The following is a 20,768-nucleotide window of genomic DNA, read 5'->3' on the forward strand; positions in this document are numbered from 1 at the left end:
GTTTGCTGTGTACATGGAGTGTGAAAAACAATTTTACAAACAGATCCAGAATGAAGTCTCTCTCTCTCTCTCTCTCTCTCTCTCTCTATATATATATATATATCTATATCTATATCTATATCTATATAGATATATAGATATAGATATATAGATATAATGCAGCATAAGGTTCACAAGGGTCCCTCCCTCTAGATACCCCCAGAACCCACAACCATTACCCCACTGCCTCAAGGTCACCATACTAGCCAAAACACACTTTCTCTGTGATTTCTGCTTCGTCCCAGAAGTGACAGAGACTACCCCTAATGAACCTGGCTCATGACTCCCATAGTCCACCACCAAAATTAGATGGAGTTGGAGTACAACAAGAGGCATAACAGCACCTGTATAATCATAGTGCAGACCTTTGGCCAGGTCAAGAATCATTTGACATGTCTAGATCATTCTGGAGGGAAGCTCCTCTACAGTCTTGAAAAGATTGCCAAAATTTTCATGTCCTGCTGTATGCTGCACAACCTGGCTCTCCAAAGAAGACAGGCCCTGCCAGAGGAGGGACAGCAACCACAACAGCAGCCGCCAGACCTAGAAGATGAGGAGTTCCCTCCCCCTGCACGCAGAGCTGACCAAAGAGCACATCAGCTGGGGTTCTGCACTAGACAGAGACTCATTCTGACCAATTTTCAGTAAATGTAAATGCACTATTTATTTGTGCGCAGGAGCTCTGTAACATCCCCCACTACCACAACTACCACCATTATCTCTCCCCACCCCTCAATCCCCTCCCTTCACCCATCCCCTCCCCTGCACACACACACACATCGCACCCCAAACCCCAGCACACCCTCACTCCCTCCCCTTCCTCCAGCACACATCACAGCATGACATTTAGTTGGCTCACTGCTGTACGTCATCCTCCCCCTCCTTCTCTCCCATCACCTCTGGAAGCCACCTCTCACATCTTGTCCCTGAGCTGCTGGTGATGACCCAGGCCCTGCAGGAGCAGAAAGTGTGTCAGTATCCTCCCCTGTGGCGTCCCATTTACCTCACATTCATCAGTCCATTCTGCTGCACCATGGAAATCTGGCCACCCAATTGGCCAGGTGGTTAATCTGCTGCTGGGCACAGAACCCAGCAAGAGAGTGTGTGCACTGCCCCTAAGCGACCTGGCCTCACAGTTGTCTCATTGGTCTGGGGTGCTGAGTGTCCCATCATTGGACACTTGGATGGCAGTTGCAGCTCTGCAGCTGAGGTGGGTGCTCTAAAGTTTGGCTAGATGGTGTGGCTACTGGTGGCACTTGTGGCTGATGTGGAGGATGTTGTTGCAGGACTGGTGGCCTCACTGGTTCTAGTTGGAGGCTCAGCGTTCTTGCCCAGGTCACCGTGTAATCCGGGAGATCTCACTGGTTCCCCAGAATCTGCTGCCATATATTCTGGGCTGCCTCCCTGCTACTGCATGGTCTGCAGCAGCTGGCCACATTCCTGTTGGACTTGGGACCTCTCACTCAGTAGCTGTAGCTTATGCTGCCGGTAGTCTGCCAGCTGCAAATTCTGCACTAGCAGTTAGGTGGCCAGTCATAGCACCTGCTACCTGTGGCAATAGGGTTCTCTATGGGCCAACTATGGCTCCTCATCAGCCTTCTCTGCCTGTGTGTGTGTGTGTATATATGAGGTGTCCACTACTAATTTCTCTTGCTCTTCATCCCCTGCATACAGATCCTGACTGACATCCTCATCATCACAGTGCCCTCCTTGAGCCCTCAGATGCCACCAACTCACTTTCCTCCTCCTGATGTGCCTATACTGCCTGCTGGCTGGCAGTTGCAGGCTCTTCATTAGACTCCATGTCCTCGCCTCCATAGGGAAAGTAGATGAAATATGTATGTTGCACTAGCTAACCTGCTTCAGCCTTCCTCCATTTGCCCCTGTAGACCACAGCTGATGAGGAATGGTATTATCATGCCAGCCAAAGATGTATGTTTCTATATCCAACACTGCAGGAGCCAAGGGTTATAGTGCCCTGTGTACCTCAGAGGCCAGGATAAAATACAGCCACACAGGCAGGTGGACATAGAAGGAAGGATTGTGGGAGTGATATGGAGGGCACAATGAGAGGGACACAGAGGCCTAGAAAGCAGGAATAGACACAGGTTGGTGATGGGTCTAGGTGGATGGGGTGGGGGGAAGAAGGCAACTAAACATGACAGATATAGGGGCCTTCCACCCAGTGAACTGAGTGGTCCCAGGCCTGCCCACTAAGTAGTAGTCCTTGTTGAATTGTTGGGACATGGCCCCTAACCAGCCTTTCAGCATACATTCTGGTGTGCCTTCTTAACCCCTCTCTTATCTACCTGAAAACATGTACTACACATGGGAGTGCTATCAAAGAGTCCCCCCTCCCACTCACACACTGTCCCTGGTTGAGGAAGAGAGGGTGAAACAGCCAGCACAGCTTTGTTCTCACAAACTTATCTGATTCCCCAGCCTATGCTGAGGTCATGGCTTTCCAGGCCATGGATCGCTCCTGAGGAAGGAGCCTGTGCACCATGTGCTCCATAGGGGTGAGGTTCACGGTGTCTGCACCTGACGGGTTGGCCCCAGCCTTGCACCTCATTAACCTCTTCAGCTGCCTGCACTTTACAGTCCTCCACCTCCTTATTTGCGTGGTAGACTGCATTAAGCTTCTTGCATTCTTTTCCTTTGGTATAAGAGCATTCTATCACCTCAGCATAAGCCCATGATCTTCTTGACAAGGAGCTCAATCTCTGCATCACTGAAATTGCACTTCCTGCCTTCTTTTTTGGTGCCATTGCAACTGTGGGATGTGGAGGGTTGAAAATCCTGAGATACATGTTTTTGAAGGGTACTGTAGACATTTTAGCTGCGGCTACTTAGACGTTTGGTAGATAGATTTTTTTTTTTTTGGATAATGACCCACACATGAAAATGTTTTGGGAAGAACGATGTCTAAATTTTGTAATTTAGGCACCATTTTTGACCCTCAATGTTGCCTTACTGTTGCTAAGAGGGAGGTGGCTTCTCATCTGCCTGGAATCTTCCACACCTAGGAAACAAACTCATTTGTTCTCAATTCTGTCTCTGTAGCATCAGGCAGCTCAACCCAGGAATCCATGAGCCAGCTAGAGTCCCTTTTGGCCACTGTCTCCAGGTAAGCAGAAACCTCTGATCCTACCCTTCTCTTTCTAGTAGGGAGATAACCTGAGACCTGGTCTGCCTTACAATTCTGATAAAAAAGGATTCCTTGCTTTTTGCGGGACCTTGCTATTAGACAAGATAGAGCACAGGCATTATTTATCCACGCGTCCATGTGCAACTTTCTTCAAATCAGTCAGCTTACTTTCTAATTCTTCCTACTTTCTTACCCATCTATATGTTACAACTTTGCCTTACCCTTCACTACCAATGATAATGTTCTATTACGTATTGTGTTGACATTGCTAGTATACCATGCCATACTTTGTATTGTTTTGAATATTTTTTCTGCTGTAATTGCCTAATGCTCATGTTTGATCTATTCTTACTGTACACTGCCTTGAGTGAACTCCTTCAAAAAGGCGGTAAATAAATCCTAATAAATAAATAAATAAATTGGTCAGCAGGAACATAATGGACAGCAATGAACTGTGATATAAACTGTTTTAATGTTATTTACCTATTTATTGTTGTAAAACTGATGCTATGGGGTGGGGTGGGCTGGTCCTGGTTTTTTTTTTTTTAATAAAAGGTTTTCAGTTGAAATTAACACATCCTACATGGTTTGAATAGTGGTATAGCCGGCTATCAGGAGGTAGGGACAGAGACAACTGGGGCAGTTGTTACATAGGGAACATGCCTGAGGTATGGCACCAACAAGATGACATAGCAGGGAACCCCAGAGACAATGATATCAGAACTGTTTGACCCTTGAGAGGGTTGTCTGTCTATGGGCACACAGGATTGCTCCTGGCCCTGCTGCAGGGCCCTGGGTGAGCAGGCACTGGCTAGGCAGTAGTATAGCATTGTGCTGTTGCAAGAAGGAACTATTATTACCATTTTTGACAGGGATGTGGATGTGTGTATATGTCCCCATGTCAATGTGTCCTACAGCTGGCTGGATGATGATGGAAGACCCTGTTGGAGCCACCTATCCTTCTGGCCACTTCTGCTGGGACTCCCAGGAGAAAGGTACTTTATAGACATCAAGGTTGGAAAACTAGGTTGGGGCATCTATCTGTAGGGTGCTCATGCTAGCTAGTTTAGGATCCTCATTAATGGCAGTGGCTGCACTTCACCCTATGACCCATGGCCATACTTTGGGGGTGCATGGAGGGGAAGGGAAGTGTACATATAGATGGGAGTTTCCATATGGGAGAGTTGGGGCCCACTATAAAGAAGAGATTTCAGGAGCCCTCAGCTTGAGTCTTGAGGAATCACTCACAAAGCAACATACAGAACTTTGGAGCTGACAGTAGTATATCTAATGAGTGTGGATTTTCTGTGCCTTGCCTACCCCCACCTCAAAATATAAATTACACTTTCTCAGAAGGTTGGACAGAATTCCCTTTTACCAAGCTTGGCAGGCAGCAGCATCGCCCCTAAGTCACTGATGATGGCACCCCACGCATGTTTGGTTGTCGGTGGCTCAAGGATTCTGTTGTCAACTGCAGAGCTTCAGAGAAGGGAGTTCTGGCTATCTTTGGATGAATTCCACTGTGGGGATGCTTGGGGATCCCCACCAGCTATACAGCAAGGGTCAGGACAGATGTTAACTCTGCTAGAGCCCAGGTCATAAAATAGAGGAGAGCCCTCCCTCCATGAAACCCTTTCCTCTCTGCTTCCCCTCCAATTTCCCCACCTGCCATTACTATCACACCACAAAGGGTGTGTTTACCAGCCACATGGAATTAGACAACCTATTATTAAATGTCCTGTTTCCTCAACTGTGGGTTGCAACTCCAAATTGGGACACACATGCTATATTTGAGGTCATGACTTGGGATCTCATTACATAGGTGCATCATTATGATGCACCTTGGTGATTCATAGGCGTTGCTATAGCCACAAACATGGGGTTGTGGTTGAAAAACATTTTAGCAATACTGCAATAATGTATTCTGTATTAGGAATCACGATCCAGAAAAATAATCTTGGAAGCATCATAGACAATTCATTGACATCCTCAGCTCAGTGCAGCAAAGGAAAATAGCATGTTAGACATTATTATGAAAGTAAATGAAAATAATACTGAGAATATCACAATGTCCCTGTATAGGTGCATAGTATGACTACACTTTGAATACTCTGTATGGTTCTTGCTGCCCTATCTCAAAAAAGATATGATTAAAAAGATGGAAAGGATAAACAACTTAGGACACTTCATATTTCAGAATAGATGTGATTAAAAGAATTATAAAATAATCAATAGGATGGAATGAGACAAACTAAATGGGGAGCTGTTATTTACCCTATCAAATATGCTAGTGCTATGATAACAGAACTTGCTTATCCACTTCTACTCTCCTACCCTAGCTAAGATCATATGTACTTGCAACTTTGTTAGTCGCCGCATTTTCTAACTCCTGCTACTTTATCATATCTAAGTTTCACATCCACATATATCCTATGTTGTCTATTAACACATTTCATTCTACATTGTATCACCATTATGCCATACTGTTATTTGATTTTTTTTCTGCTGAAATTGTCTGTTGCTAATGTCCAGATTATTCTTGCTGTAAACTTAATTGAGTTGATCTTTTACAAAGGCGTGCTAGCGTTTTTAACATGTGCTAATGATTAGCGCACGCTAAATGCTAGAGATGCCCACAGGAATATATGGGTATCTCTATCGTTTAGCATAAGGATATTTAACGCACACGCTAAAAATGCTAGTGGGCCTTTGTAAAAGGACCCCTGAGTGAATTTGTTAAAAAAAGTGGTAAATAAATCCTAATAAACAAATGCTCCATTAAACTAACAGGTAACAGATTGAAATCAAAGCATGAAAGTTTTATATTATAGCTGATCTTAAAATGGATTTAGAGACAATTCTTGAAGGAAAAGACCATACATAATTATCAACAAAAAATAGACTTGGGGAAAATGATTTCTTATCCTTGGAATTGAGATGCAAGAATGAATAGGTGGGTACTTCTTAACTTGAATTTTGAATATCTTGTGGATATTCAAAATTCAAATGTCTTTATGTAACTGTGTACTTATATTTATATGAGGAGGAAAAGGATCTCGGAAACCCTCATGGCACCTTTGAAACAACTTTTGTGTAACTTCTTTAAGGCTCCATTTTCATTCATTAATCCTTTAAAAAAATCCCTTTTTAAAAATTTAAATCTTTCACAAATGTTCAAAACACCTTGCTATAAAAAAAATCTTTGCAAACATTGGGCCTCTTTTACTATAACATGCTAGCAATTTCCAGTGCAGCAATGCTGACAAAGCCTTTCACTTTGAATGGGCTTTGTCGGCATTACCATGCGAGAATCGCTAGTTCAGTTTGGTAAAAGAGGTCCTTTATCAGCTGTTTAACTTACCTTAACTGCACCCCAAGATGTTTTAAAAATTTGTGAAAGATTTAAGAGGTTTTGGGTTTTTTTTTTAGAATCAATGAATGCAGGGCCGTGCCAAGGGTCTCTGGTGCCCCCGTGCAGACTATCAGTTGGTGCCCCCCCCCCGTCCCCCCCCCCCCCCCCCCAGGGGTGTGCTGGTAAATTTTTAACAACAGGCTCTTTCTCCAGATGTAGCCAGCTCTGCAGTTGGAAGGGCTAGGGGTGGCCAGGGTGGGGGGAGCAACACTTGTCTCTCTCTCCTCCTTCCCTTCGTGTTGGCACACTAGGCATACCTTTGCTGGCAACCAATAAATGGACTGCCACCACTCCCAAGGTCTTGCTCTGAGCAGCATGCTGAAACTTCTCACACATGCTGGAGAAGTCCCAGCCTGCTGCTCGGAGCTGGAAACAAGGAGCGGAGAGCAGCAGCGGTCTATTTACTTGGCTGGCAGGGCTCAGCATCCCCACCAGCAAAGTAAAAGATAATTCAGCAGGGGGCCCAAGCCCACATTTTGGGAGCCAGTTGTTAAAGTAGCCATGGAGGGCCCTACTTTAACAACCAGTTCCCAAAATTCTTAAAAACTTAACAACCGGCTCTTGCGAGCCTGTGAGAGCCTGCTCCAGCACACCACTGCCCCCCTCCCCCCGTCTCGCTTCTTCATTAGATGTTTCTCTATTGCTACCTGTCTTTCCTTTAGACTGAAAACTACAGGCCCAGCCAGACCTGACAAAAGGGTCTACCACACCCTTCAGTGTCAAGCATATACTAGAAAACTGTAAATTAGCTTACACAGGAAAGCAGTTTAAAAAAATAAACACAATTCCTGCTGTTTCTTAACACTGCTCTCCAGAGAAAGCACTGCCTTTATAAAGAGGCTTTTCAGTGGGACTTAGCCTATTAAAAACTATTAGCATAATTAGGAATGGCCAGCCCTTGCAACTACAGAGACCTAAGCTTTGATTATTCATGTTCCTGTCTTTGTTAGTGTGTGTGTGTGTGTGTGTGTGTGTGTGTGTGTGTGTGTGTGTGTGTGTGTGTGTGTGTGTGTGTGTGTGTGTGTGTGTGTGTGTGTGTGTGTGTGTGTGTGTGTGTGTGTGTGTGTGTGTGTGTGTGTGTGTGTGTGTGTGTGTGTGTGTGTGTGTGTGTGTGTGTGTGTGTGTGTGTGTGTGTGTGTGTGTGTGTGTGTGGGGGGGGGGGGGGGGGGGGGGGTCTCTTCATCTCATTTACACAGTCTGACCTCCCTGGCTCACTGGGAGCCCAGTCTCTTGGAGACTGCTATACATTGCAAAATAAGATAGCAGATGTAAATTCTCAAAGTGGACATATTCCAAACACTAAAATGAAAATAAAACAATTTTTTTCTACCTTTGTTGGCTGGTGACTTTCTTTTTCTGATCATGCTGGCCCAGTATCTGATTCTGTTGCTGGTATCTGTCCTCTTAACTCTGTTTCCAGGGCTTTCTTTCCACTGTATGTATCCCTCATTGATAAGTCTCTGACTCTAAAGTTTAGCAATTTCATTAAAGCAAAATGTATTTTCAAATATCACAAACTCTCCCTATCCAAGCAGAATGTTTTATATAAAAACAAACACACAAAAAAAGCAATCAGATTTTTACTTACCAGCTATTCTACACTATACGTCATCTAAACTTCCTCTTTGAACCTCAGCCAATTAAATGGATTCTAGCTGTAGCTATGATAATTATGTACACATCATTGCAGTCATGCCCTCCTCTCAGTGTACATGCTCAAAAAACAAAAACTTTGAACCACTTACAGATAACAATTACACTATTTATTTTTTATTTCTCCCCAGTCTCACTTGTACACCTGCCTCCAAACCTGTTCTCTTTAATTTGAATGTTGTTTCAGCTCACCCTGAATGAAAGTTGTTCACACACCAAAGCCATAAATAGCTGCTGGGTGTACTCTTTGAAGCAGCTTTAGCAGAGCAGCCTGTCTGTCTCAGCACTGCTGGGCTACCTTCACTTCCTGATCAGGGAAGGGCAGGGGAGAGAGGAGAATCACAACTTCAGGTAAAAGATTTTGCAAGTGAGTGGCGCCCTCTAGAGGTCGGCGCCCCCCTGCATTGCTTACCTCGCTTACTGTGTCGGCACCGCCCTGAATGAATGAAAATGGAGCCTTAACGAAATTACACAAAAGTTGTTTCAAAGGTGTCGTGATGGTGTCTGAGATCCTTTTCCTCCTCATAGAAATATAAGTACACAGTTATATAAAGACATTTGAATTTTGAATATGTACAAGATGTGTGTTTTGGTAGTTTATACTTCCTGGTGACCCAACTGACCACCTTTTGTTTGATTTCTAAACTGCCTTTTTTTTAGAGACATATTTTACCACTGCCGTTTTCTGTAAATCTGTACTTACCATGCTGAAATGTAACTATTTATTCACTGGGAGAGAGTTCCCTCCCCCCCCCCCCCCCCACTTTATTGAGTAATGTAGCTTCACAAAAGCCTGAACCAATGGCACTGGAAAGAGGGCTTTTTGTTCATGCTATTTCACTGGCTTGGAATTATTTCTGTGGATATGCTTTTTTTTTTTTTGGTGGTTTGGTTTTCTTCAACACAGAGCAATGTTCAACAAATATCTTACTCAGTGGAAGGATGCAGTAGCGTGTAACATAATAGTTTACTCCTTATGAATTCCACAGGGTATCTATAGAAAGTAGAACATTGAAATCCAACTCAACCTCAGCTCTGTGTTCATAATTTCATTTTAAGACAATTACTCTGTTTCTCTGCATCATTTGGTTCTGTACACTTTAATAACATCATCCTTATTCATATCAGAATGAGCATCATAATAAAGATGAAGTTTTATCTTTCTGCCTGAAGGGCTCACAAAATCATTCTCATTACTAACCCAACAGATTAGAAGGTTTACAGACAGGGTAAGCAGATTTTTGTATTTATAATATCATAAAATAAGCATCTTTATGACATAAAGGACATGATAGATTACTATGCTGTAATATAAATATATACAGTAATTCTACTATCTCTCAAGATATATTATACAGATGTGCAATGTACAGAGATATATTTCACACCACATTAGCATATTACAGTTTGCCTGAAAATGCTAATTTATGTTAATGACTTTGTTTTACCATTTTCAGGTTGTTTTTAACAATTATTCAATAATTTTTACTTCTTTCCCTTCACCCCAACATCCCACTTTAATCATGAAACCCCCCCTGCAGAATTTAAATTCTTACCATATGAATGACAGAAACTGGGCCAATGCTGTTAACATAGATATCCACATCTATATATGTTGGTTTAACTAGAAATAGACAGAAAATAAAACAATGATCAGATAGGATGGAAATTTACATATCATTGTGCAGCAAGAAAAATGAAGCTCAGTGACACCTAAATCAGATCTTTTACATTTTCATGAACGTAAAGGTTTTGCAGAATTGGTTGTGATTTTCTTTGGACATCATTTTTTGCTTATTTTCAGACTAAATAATGAAGAATCAGTTTACCTTGCAGGAAAAAGGTATTCTGTTATTTACTGTAACTCTTCTTTTCTGCAAATATCTTCATTATTAGCATCATCACCATGTAATTAAGCATCACAAGCACTGGTGCCACCACCACCATCAACATCCTCATCATAATAACTACAGCCGTCAACTTCATCACCTCCATCACAACCACCATAATCATTCTAATCCATCTCCAACAGCGCCACTACCAAAAATACTTTTCTCATCACCATTCTTACCTCATTCACAGTGCTGTTATCATTATGGGATTCTGAATGGAATTTTGTTACTCTTTGGGGTTCTACATGGAATGTTGCTACTCTTTGGGATTCTGAATGGAATCTTGTTACTTTTGGGGGTTCTACATGGAATGATGCTACTATTTGGGTTTCTGTCAGGCACCTGTGACTTGGATTGGCCACTGTTGAAAACAGGATACTGGGCTAGATGAACCATTGGTCTGACCCAGTATGACTAGGCTTTTGTTCTTATATACAACTGAATGACTATCATCACCATCATGAGCACCTTAACTATCATATTCTTACCCCAACTACAAATACTATCACCTTAACATTCATGGAAGACTCTTACTATTTTTATATTATTATCAACATTACTTCTTCTTTTTTTTCTATATAAATCCTCAGTGGAACTGCAGTAGATTGACTTCTGTGACAGAAGGTGGAAGTGAAAAGTACAGGGAAACTTCTTAATCTACCCTGCTCAGACTGTTGGGTCTGCCTGTGGAAGTTGTCTAAATGGAGAGGAAGAACAGAACCAGGTTCCAGCCAGCTGATGCAGCTCAGCTGATTAAGTAATAACAAATCCAGTGGTCCTTTTACTAAACAGTGGTAAAAAAAAAAGTGGCCTGCGGTAGTGCAAGTGTGTATTTTGGGTGTGCGCTGGACAATTTTTCACCACGTCTAGGAAAAAGGGCTTTTTTTTAAGGGGCCGGAAAATGGACATGCGGTAAAATTGTAACCAGAGCATGTCCATTTTCAGCCTGAGATCTTACCACCACCCATTGGCCTAGCAGTAAGGGCTCACACACTACATGTGTGGTGACTGGTCAGTACATGCCAACTGCCAATTAATGCTAGAAATGCCACACATGGTAGGAAATAACAAATTAATTTGTCCCAGTATTATGGGTGTGCACCAAATCTAAAATTACAATGAGGGGGCACGTTAGCCTGGTGGTAGTCTAATTTTTGAGTAAACTGCACACATGTAGAGTCTACCATGCCTTTGTAAAAGGACCCTCCAATGAAGCAGCTTGAAAAGTTGACCTGGTGTGGGGTAGTGGGCACATTACTTCCAGGCATGCCCCTGAAGGATGTTCAGACAAAGGGAGAATACACCTTTTGTGGGTCATTTATTATTATTCTTTTTTATCTCACTGATAATAGTAGAATCTATTTATTGGTAGTACAATACAAAAAAGGAGAAGGCTCTTGTAAAGTACACATAAACAAAAACAAAATTATTTATTAACTTGAGAAACAATCACATCTAAAACATACCCTAGAAATGTTAGTGACTTGGTCACAAGAATAAAGCTAATCTCAAAATTGAGTGAAATGAAAACACATTCCCCATTTAATTTATGCAAGAATCTTAAAATGAAATCACAATCCCTTGTAAAGGTTATTCAAATAATGCCATTAGCTACAATACTTAACTCAACATAGCTGTTGATATAAAAATCAATATGGGGATTAGTTTTGTTATACATGGTTTGTGTAGATCTTGAGATGGTTAGGGTTTGGGTAATAGGTGGGTGTGTCTTTGTGTTTGGGAATTGTGGTAGGAATTTGGTGTGGTTGTAGTGTAGTGAGGGGTCCTTTTACTAAGGTGCACCGAAAAATTGCCTGCGCTGTTGTAGGCATGTGTATTGGATGCGCACAGATCCATTTTTCAGTATACCTGTAAAAATGGCTTTTTTTGACCGAAAATGGACGTGCGGAAAAATAAAAATAGCCATATGTCCATTTTGGGTCTGAGACCTTACTACCACCCATTCACTTAGCCGTAAGGTCTCATGTGTTAACCAGGCAGTAATCGTCTATGCACATTCAATGCTGATTACTGCCCAGTTAGCGCCATGTGCCGGAAAATAAAATATTTTCCAGCATGCATAGCGGATGCGCGAAAAAAAAATGAAACTACCACCTGGGCCACGCGGTAGCCGGTCGCTAGTTTCAAATTGATGAGTGTTGTGCATGCCTAGGCGTCAACGCGGCTTAATCAAAGGGCCCCTGAGATTGATAGGAAGGGTGGTTATGTGTCATGGAGAATTGTGTGGTGATGAAGAGGGAGGGATCTGGTTAAGGATGATAAAAGAGGAGGAATACTTGAAGGTAAGTGGATAATGTTTCTGCTTTGATCTTTTTGTTAGTGAGTTAAACAATTTCTGTAGGAAAGGGGATGAATATGTTTGATGCACATGAAAGAGGACCACAAGATTGGGAAGCCGATGGCTGCATAACACATTATTGCCCTTATTTTAGAAATATATCCATGTGTAAAAAATGACATTTACATATGTATATCACACACGTGTATAAATACCAATTTCAGAAAGTCAGTAATGTGGAGATCCATATCATGCAAAGATTTCAAGGAGGTGTAGTTTGGATATGGTTTGGGTATGGCTTGCATTGAATTAAAATATACCCATGTATCTCCAGTTTTACAGAAAAACCAACCTCCACATCAGGTTTTGCACTAGCTCAATATCAGGCATAGGTTTCAAAAGAATGCTCATTTAGGCCAGGGCTTCACACAAGGAACTAAGGGGACCTTTTACTAAGCTGCATTGAGAACTAACAAACACTTAGGACTAGTTTCTATATACCATGCCTAAAAATTTGGCGCCGAAATACACCTAGGCAAGTTCTATAAAGTATGCATAAATTTAGGTGTACTTTATACAATAAGCCTAACTTGCTGCACGGTTTATAGAAAACGCCAAGCACCTATCCATGCTAACTTTAGTTGCGACTAAATTTAGTTGCAGGCAGTTACATTAAGTAAAATGTGGTGTAAATGCTGACGCCTAAATTAGGCACAGATCATGTGCATTCTATAACAACGCACATAGGCTTTAGAAATGACCATGACCCACCCATTCCACGCCCCTTTTCAACTATGCGCTTAGAATTTAAGCACATCACATGACAGAATACATTAACGTGTGGGTAGTGCAAACCAAATTGACACTACAGCTGGGATAGCGAGGGTGCCTGGCAGTAATTTTGAAGTTGGCGAATGCTTTTTACCACAGTAGAAAATATATTTCTATTTTCTACTGCAGGAGGCATTCTCAGCGGTAATTGGTGCACACTGCATGATTAATGCATGAATAGCACATGAGCCCTTACCACTAGGTCAGTGGGTAGCGGTAAGTGTTCAGGCAGTAAATAGCCATGCACTTTTAATTTTTTTGTTACATTTGTACCCCGCACTTTCCCCACTCATGGCAGGCTCAATGCGGCTTACAGGGGGCAATGGAGGGTTAAGTGACTTGCCCAGAGTCACAAAGAGCTGCCTGTTCCTGAAGTGGGAATTTAACTCAGTTCCTCAGGACCACAGTCCACCACCCTAACCACTAGGCCACTCCTCCATTGTAGCATACAGCCATTTAATGTCCCCTTAAAAAGCCATTGTAAAAATGGCCCAGCATGCGCCAATTTCACGCATCCAAACTACCACAGACCACTTTTTATCACAGCTTATTAAAAGGGCCCCTAAGTTATGTGGATTCGTGTGAGCACCACCCATGTGCCATCCAAACTCTGTATCTGTGAATGTCTGCCTGTAAAATAAGAGCTATGTAAGATATGTGCATATTTACAGAATAGTGCTTAGGTGTAATTTTGGCATTTACATGTGTATGTGCACACATAAACATGTATATACCATTAATTTAAATGTTTACACAAGTAATTGGCACCCAATATTTTTAGAATTACCCCCTTAGATAATTTAGTTGTTTTCATGACCGAAAAAGGAAGAGGGTGGCATTTTATAAAGAATCTGTACTGGTTCTATGCATAATGTAAGTACATAAGTGTTGCCATACTGGGATAGACCGAAGGTCCATCAAGCCCAGCATCCTGCTTCCAACAGTAGCCAATCCAGGTTACAAGTACCTGGCAAGATCTCGAAACAGTACAATACATTTTATGCAGCTTATCCTAGAAAAGCAGTGGATTTTCCCCAAGTCCATCTTAATAATGGCTTATGGATCCAAGATGGCGTCTAGCTGAGCAGACGTGCATTTAGCTCTCTCTTACTTCCATTGAAGTTTGCACACGGAGATACGCTGACTGGAATGGGGAAGCGAAAAGGTAAACCCAGGGCACCTATCTCCGCAGGCAGGGTGGAGCCTGCTCCGTTGAGGCAGATAACTCTGGCGGAAATGGGACTGCTAATGCTGGGAGCTGGCGGTTTCGCTGCAGGTGGTCCGGGTAATCTTACTGACCTGAGCGCCGAGGGAGTCTCATTAAGTCCTCCCCCAACAGCTGTACCTCCAAGGCCAGGAGAGAGACAGGACGCAGCGGTGGAACAGAGCGAGGAATCCGGAAGTCGGTCCCCTGCGCTGGTTTGTGGAGACCCCGCTGCTTCCTCAGCGCCAGAAGGAACATCGATACAGATGAGTATCTCGCCTGGAATGAATCTGAGCGAGCCCTCTGTGGTGTTTGGAGAATTGAAAAGACCTTCAACTATTACCCTAGAAGTTTTATGGGAAGCGATACATGGCCTAAATTCCAACATACTAACAGGAGAATTGGCAGAAGTAAAGCAAACTCAGACAGGTATTTCTCTTAAAGTCGCAGAGCATACAACTAAACTGGATGCCTTGGATATTGACCTTAAAACTGTGAAATCTTCAACAGAAATGTTGATGAAAAATTCTAATTTCCAGCAGTGTAAAATCGATTTTCTTGAAAACCAAATTAGGATTAATAATTTACGTTTTCTTAATTTTCCAAAATCTCCACTCATCCCAGCACTAGAAATGTTGAGGAAATATGTTAAAGAGATATTAGGGGTCCCCTCTGAGGGATTCCCCACCTATTATTAGATTGCAATATATTTCTGGTGCAGGAAGGGGTGATATTCCTCAGAATCTTCAAGCTCCTGTGAATTTAACTGACTTTCTAGAAAGCTCTATGGAGGATAACTGAGAGAACCACATTGCTTGTTACATTTGCTCTACAAACCGATCGTAACAATATACTGAGACTTTATTTTCGCCATATGAACTCCACTTTTCTTGGTTCAAAAATACAGATTTTCCCGGACTTTTCCCAGGATACCCAGAGAAGAAAAGCTTTTTTGTCGTTAAAAGAAAGAGTTCTCCGTATAGGAGGAACTTTCCAACTGAGGTTTCCTTGTAAATGTCTTATTTCTATTAATTCCATATCATATATTTTTTTTGACCCAGAAAAGTTACAAGAATGTATTTCCTCTAAAGAATAATGTTGTAATAGGCACTGTATTAAGGCGCTACTTGGCTGCGATTTACCGTCATCTCTCTCTGTTCACTTTAATTGTTTACTCTTTGATTTGATAGTTTTATTTCCTAGATCTTGGATCATTATTTGTGGTCAATATAATGTTAAAATAATTGCCATGTTGGATTGATTTCTTTTACTCTTGTCTGAATCCTGTTTATGTTGTATTGCATAAATGTAAATTTGAATAAAGTATTAAAACAAATAATGGCTTATGGACTTGTTTTTTAGGAAGTTATCCAAACTTTTTTTTAAACCATGCTAGGCTAACTGTTTTTACTACATTCTCTGGCATTGAATTCCAGAGTTTAATTACACATTGCGCTGTGCAGAGTATGTGCTATTTTTAGTGGCGACAATCTGTGTAATGGATGTTCTTCTGATTTATAAAGTTGATGATGAATTGAAGGAGCCATGTAATGATATGCTGCAGTTTATTTCTCAGGTTGGTCTGGTTTTTGAAGACTTAAGGCTCCTTTTACAAAGTGGCATTACTAATTGACAATGCTATGAATGCAAAGAAACCCATTCAATTCCCTTGGGCTTCTTTACATTCAGTGCAAGCTAATCGGTAGCGCTGCTTTGTAAAAGGAACCCTTAATTTTCCTAGAGATTTGAATAGTCAAGTGGGTGTGACTGTATTAAAAGAGATGAGTGTGGCTTTAGGTTTAGCATAGGTGATAGACAGGCCTATGCATCAGGCTGGTCATACATTGGATATTTTGACATTTTAATGGTAAGGTGGCTCAATAGTTGAGTTTTGATTTTGCATAAGAAGTACTGTAGCCACATTATTGATTCAGATTTGATATGTGAGGAACTACAAAGGAGCAGGTGGGTTTGAGGCTGTGGTAAACAGTGATTGAAGACAACAGCTTTTACATAACCTTCAGTTACTATTTTGCAGATACATAATCAGTTGGAGATAGTGGATCTGACAGACGCATGGGTTAGGGAAATGCAGACAGTAATGGATGTTATAGTTCTTGTGCAGAAGATTTCTGTCATGGTAAAGTAGCCTCTCCTTGCTATTCCACTGAGCTAGGGAAATTGAAAAGAGAGAAAGATGGTGCATTTTGTAAACATTTGTAGACCCAAAGGAATTATAAATGTTATACATGATTATACAATGTTTTTTTTTTTTAATTTATTCTCCCCCTTCTTTTCTTTTTCTCTCATCTTACCTAAGTTGCATTGGATATGGTTTACGACTTCCAATGTATAGTTGCTGTTTATCAATTGTCTTGTTTTGAAAACCAATAAAATTATTCAAAACAAGATAAAATAGTATTTTTGTAAAGCAGCAGCATTTTGGATATTTCATGTTGATTTAATTCCAGAATGGGGCATGAATGAGACTGCTGAGTGGAATACCATCTTTTTTGTTTCCTTTTATTTTTGGACACTGGGGTTATGTACTGTGATATCTTATCTGGATTTTTCTGTGGGATTTTTTAAAATTGTACTGTGTTCAGTGCATTATGGGTTGTTTAATGTGTGACATTATTTTAGGGAGGCTTAAGAAGGAAGCCTTCATGGATATGCACTAAGCTCGCGTCTCTGACATCATGGAGTCTGATAGCATTTTGTGAATTGAATGGATTTTGGCTGCATGGCAATTATATACAAATTTTGGTTGCTTATATTTTGGGCATATCTGAAGCACAGTTTTTGCTTTGTGTACGCATTGGAGGTTTTGACAGTGCATTCATTTATAGTATTTGTTCGCAAAAGGAATTGCAAGGATGTGTGAACACAGTCACCATGTTTAGCAAAAGCAGCTACTTAGGCTCTATTTTGCTTTTATGGCGTACTTCTGGTACACTTAAGTGGTGACACACTGAGTGATTCCTTATTACATACTATATCATCACCTTATTGGTTTTATATTTCAGTGTTTTGACCTTCTTAATGTCCTTGAAAGCATTATAGGAAATTCAGAGAGTATTTGTGCAGTGTCCTCTGTATATGCTGACTCATGCTAGAATTCCATAGCAGAATCAGTGGTCAGCATGCTGCATCAGGGCACTTATCTGGTGGTGCCCAGTTATACAATTACCCCTATAACAGATTTCAAACATTACCAGTCTTTCTGTAGTGGATAAAATGGTGGTACAAGAATATGCCAAGCAAAGAAAAGTGGATCCAAACAACCTCTCTCAGATGGTGTTCTTAAACAAGGTCTTTATTCAAATCTATATACGGGTCATTATTTTATCGAATTGAACAAAGACCTTGTTTAAGTACACCATCTGAGATAGGTTGTTTGGATCTAATGTTCTTTGCTTGGCATTCACTCTTTAGTGGAGAGGTCACCTTCTGTTGTTGTTGGCTTTGGTACAAGAATGTGCATAATGCTGATATTTATTTATTTTAAAAAATTATATACCACCTATAACTAGGTGGTTTCTGTAAAAACATTCATAACCACAAATACAACATTACTCAGCATCAAACAGCAGACTCAAGTATAATTACCAAAATGCAGAAACAAACAGTTTTGTTTTCAAAAGTTTTTTAAATTGCTTAAGGCCAGAGCATCGTCGAAGCTGGTCACATAGTTCATTCCTCAAGGAGATTCCAGCTGACACAAAAGTCAAAGCTCTTGTATTGGCATATCACAATTGCATTACTGCATCAACAGAAATATGCATAGTAGATTCTGATCTTAACAGACATCTGGGATGGTACACCTGCAGTGCTTTCTTCAGGTAAAATGGAGCAGAAGCAAACAACACCTGATGAACAACTGTCAGCAGCTTAAATTGACTTTGCCTGTACCTGGATCACTTTCTTGCCTGCTGCCTGTCTGGCCGTCACGTTTACCACCCCACTTCCTGCTCTGTCTCGTAAGCCCTGCAGGCCGCCCACACGTAGGGGCTCAACCTCTGGAGAATGGCGGTCAGCACAGGTGAAACCTGGGGTTGTCCGGCTGCCAAGCAGAACCTGATCCGAGTACCGGGCTAAGCAGCGCTCTACTTGGTACAAGAACTCACAAGTCTGACATCTATAACAGTGTGTGTAAATTTTGGAAATCCCATGAAATGCTCATTTCCCCACCTATAACCACACCCCTTTTTGCCAGTGTGCATTAAAATTTAGGCACTGTGCATTACAGAATACACAGCGATGTGTGCATGTAAATTTTAATTATTTTCAATTAGTGTTCATTATTGCTTGTTAAGTGCTGTTAACAATGCTGATCGACTTGTTAAACCAATTTAGTTATGTACATTGTTACAGAATACACTTAGATTTTGGCGCGGAACGCTAGGTGTGCTATATAGTTTTAAGGCTATTACCTTGATCCATAAAATCATCCATGGAGAGTCACCAACATATATGGTCAATCTGTTTAATCTTCCAATTAGAAATATGTCTACATCTTCACGGACCTATCTTAATCAACATCTTCCCAAATACAGAGGTATCAAGTATAAAACTTACTATTCATCTAACTTTTGCTATCTTGGAAGTCGTCTCTGGAATGTTCTACCCAAACATATCTGATCAACAAGTGAATATCTTCCTTTCAGGTGATTATTAAAAACCCACTTATTTAAACAAGTTTATTCAACTCAATAGTTCTCGACTTTAAAGATTCATTCACTTAATAGTCAATTACCTTTCACGTCCCCTTTATCCTTTACCATCTGATTTCTTCCATACCATTTCCCTACTTTTCTTTTCCCTTTCTTCTTCCTTGTACCCTTTCTTACTCCCCTCCCTCCTTCCCTTTTCCCTGCTTCTCCCCCCTCTTCTTCACTGCCTCACTATCTCTCCACTCCTTATTATCTACGTTAGTCTAATTATGTTTTATTTTTATATAATACTTTAAATCATTGTTAACTTCATGATTTTATTAACTTCATAATTTTGTGATTTTGTTAACCTTATGAGTTTGTGATTTGTTACTATGTAAGCCGCATAGAGCTTGTGATGAGTGGGAATTGTGCGGGATACAAATGTAATAAATAAATAAATAAACATAAAATCCATGAGAAAGTGCTCTACGGTACACCTTTTTTTTACTACAGTGACAGGATATCCTCAATCCATAAAATTCTTCATTATTCTCTGAGCCTGTAGTTTATATTGATCCACAGATGTGCAGATTCTGCGGATGCATAAAAATTGGCTAACAGGTAAAGAGTTTTTTTAAAAAAATTTCTGGGATGGCAACTGGAATAATGTAAATAGCTGTTACGATCAGTACCTTCTCACCAGTGGCATAGCCACAGGTGGGTCAGGGCCCACCCATTTTGGACTCAGGCCCACCCAAAATTGTGACACTCTTGCTGTGGCTGGTGGGGATCCCCAAACCTTGCCAGCTGAAGATTTTCTGTCCTTGGGCAGTCCCCACTCTTCCAAATATTGGCCAGCAGCACCTGCCTTGACAGGCTGAGACTGGCCATTCTGCACATGCTCAGTTTTCGCACAAGCAAAAGCACTGAGCATGCACAGCATTCATGGCCTGCCAGCAGCAGCATCAATTTGAAGCAAGTGCTGCTGGCTTCCATTTGGAAGAGTGCTGGTTGCTTGAGGATGAGGAGGAAATCTTCAGTTGGCAGGGCTTGGGGATCCCCACCAGCTCAAATATTTAATATTTGGAGTTTGTGGGCAGGGAGGGGTGGAGAGAGGAACAAACAGGGGGCGGGATGAATTCCATGCCCACCTACCTTAGCCTCAGACCCACCCACAATTGGCCATCTGGCTGCGCCCCTGCTTCTCACATATACTGTAGTTTGTAATTGATTACCATCTTTCAGTATCAGAACATCTAAAAATGTAATTTTCTCCAAACTGTGGTGTTTGTCAAATTGAATACCAGATTCTTATATGTTCCCACCATACAGAACCATATAAGAATAGATCTTCAAATCTGGACACAGATTGGCCACACTAGGGGCCTTGACAGTGCCCATAGCAACACCATGATCCTGTAAATAAAATTTGTCCACAAATTTAAAATAATTCTTTGTGAGGACTAAATTGGCTTAACCTACAAAAACTCTTTAGAAACTCTATTATGTGGCTGTATTCATTGTAAAGTCTGCTGAATAACCTGTAAAGCACCATTTTGAGGTATATTAGTGTATAGAGTCTTCACATCTAAAGTGACCAATATATCCTGGCATATCAGGGGGACCAGTGCACTA

General features: G+C 41.3%; 1 protein-coding gene across 1 annotated transcript in view; it reads right to left on the reverse strand.

Moving 5' to 3' along the window:
* LOC115474893 (gamma-aminobutyric acid receptor subunit gamma-4) overlaps nucleotides 1–20,768 on the reverse strand; it is a 339,336-nt gene that overhangs the window by 200,435 nt on the left and 118,133 nt on the right. Inside the window, exon 3 of the mRNA XM_030210585.1 lies at nucleotides 9,809–9,876. Within this exon, the coding sequence (XP_030066445.1) occupies nucleotides 9,809–9,876 (68 nt within the window). The remainder of the gene's footprint in view (nucleotides 1–9,808; nucleotides 9,877–20,768) is intronic.

Source organism: Microcaecilia unicolor, chromosome 7 (genome assembly GCF_901765095.1).
Source record: "Microcaecilia unicolor chromosome 7, aMicUni1.1, whole genome shotgun sequence".
Lineage (NCBI taxonomy): Eukaryota > Metazoa > Chordata > Amphibia > Gymnophiona > Siphonopidae > Microcaecilia > Microcaecilia unicolor.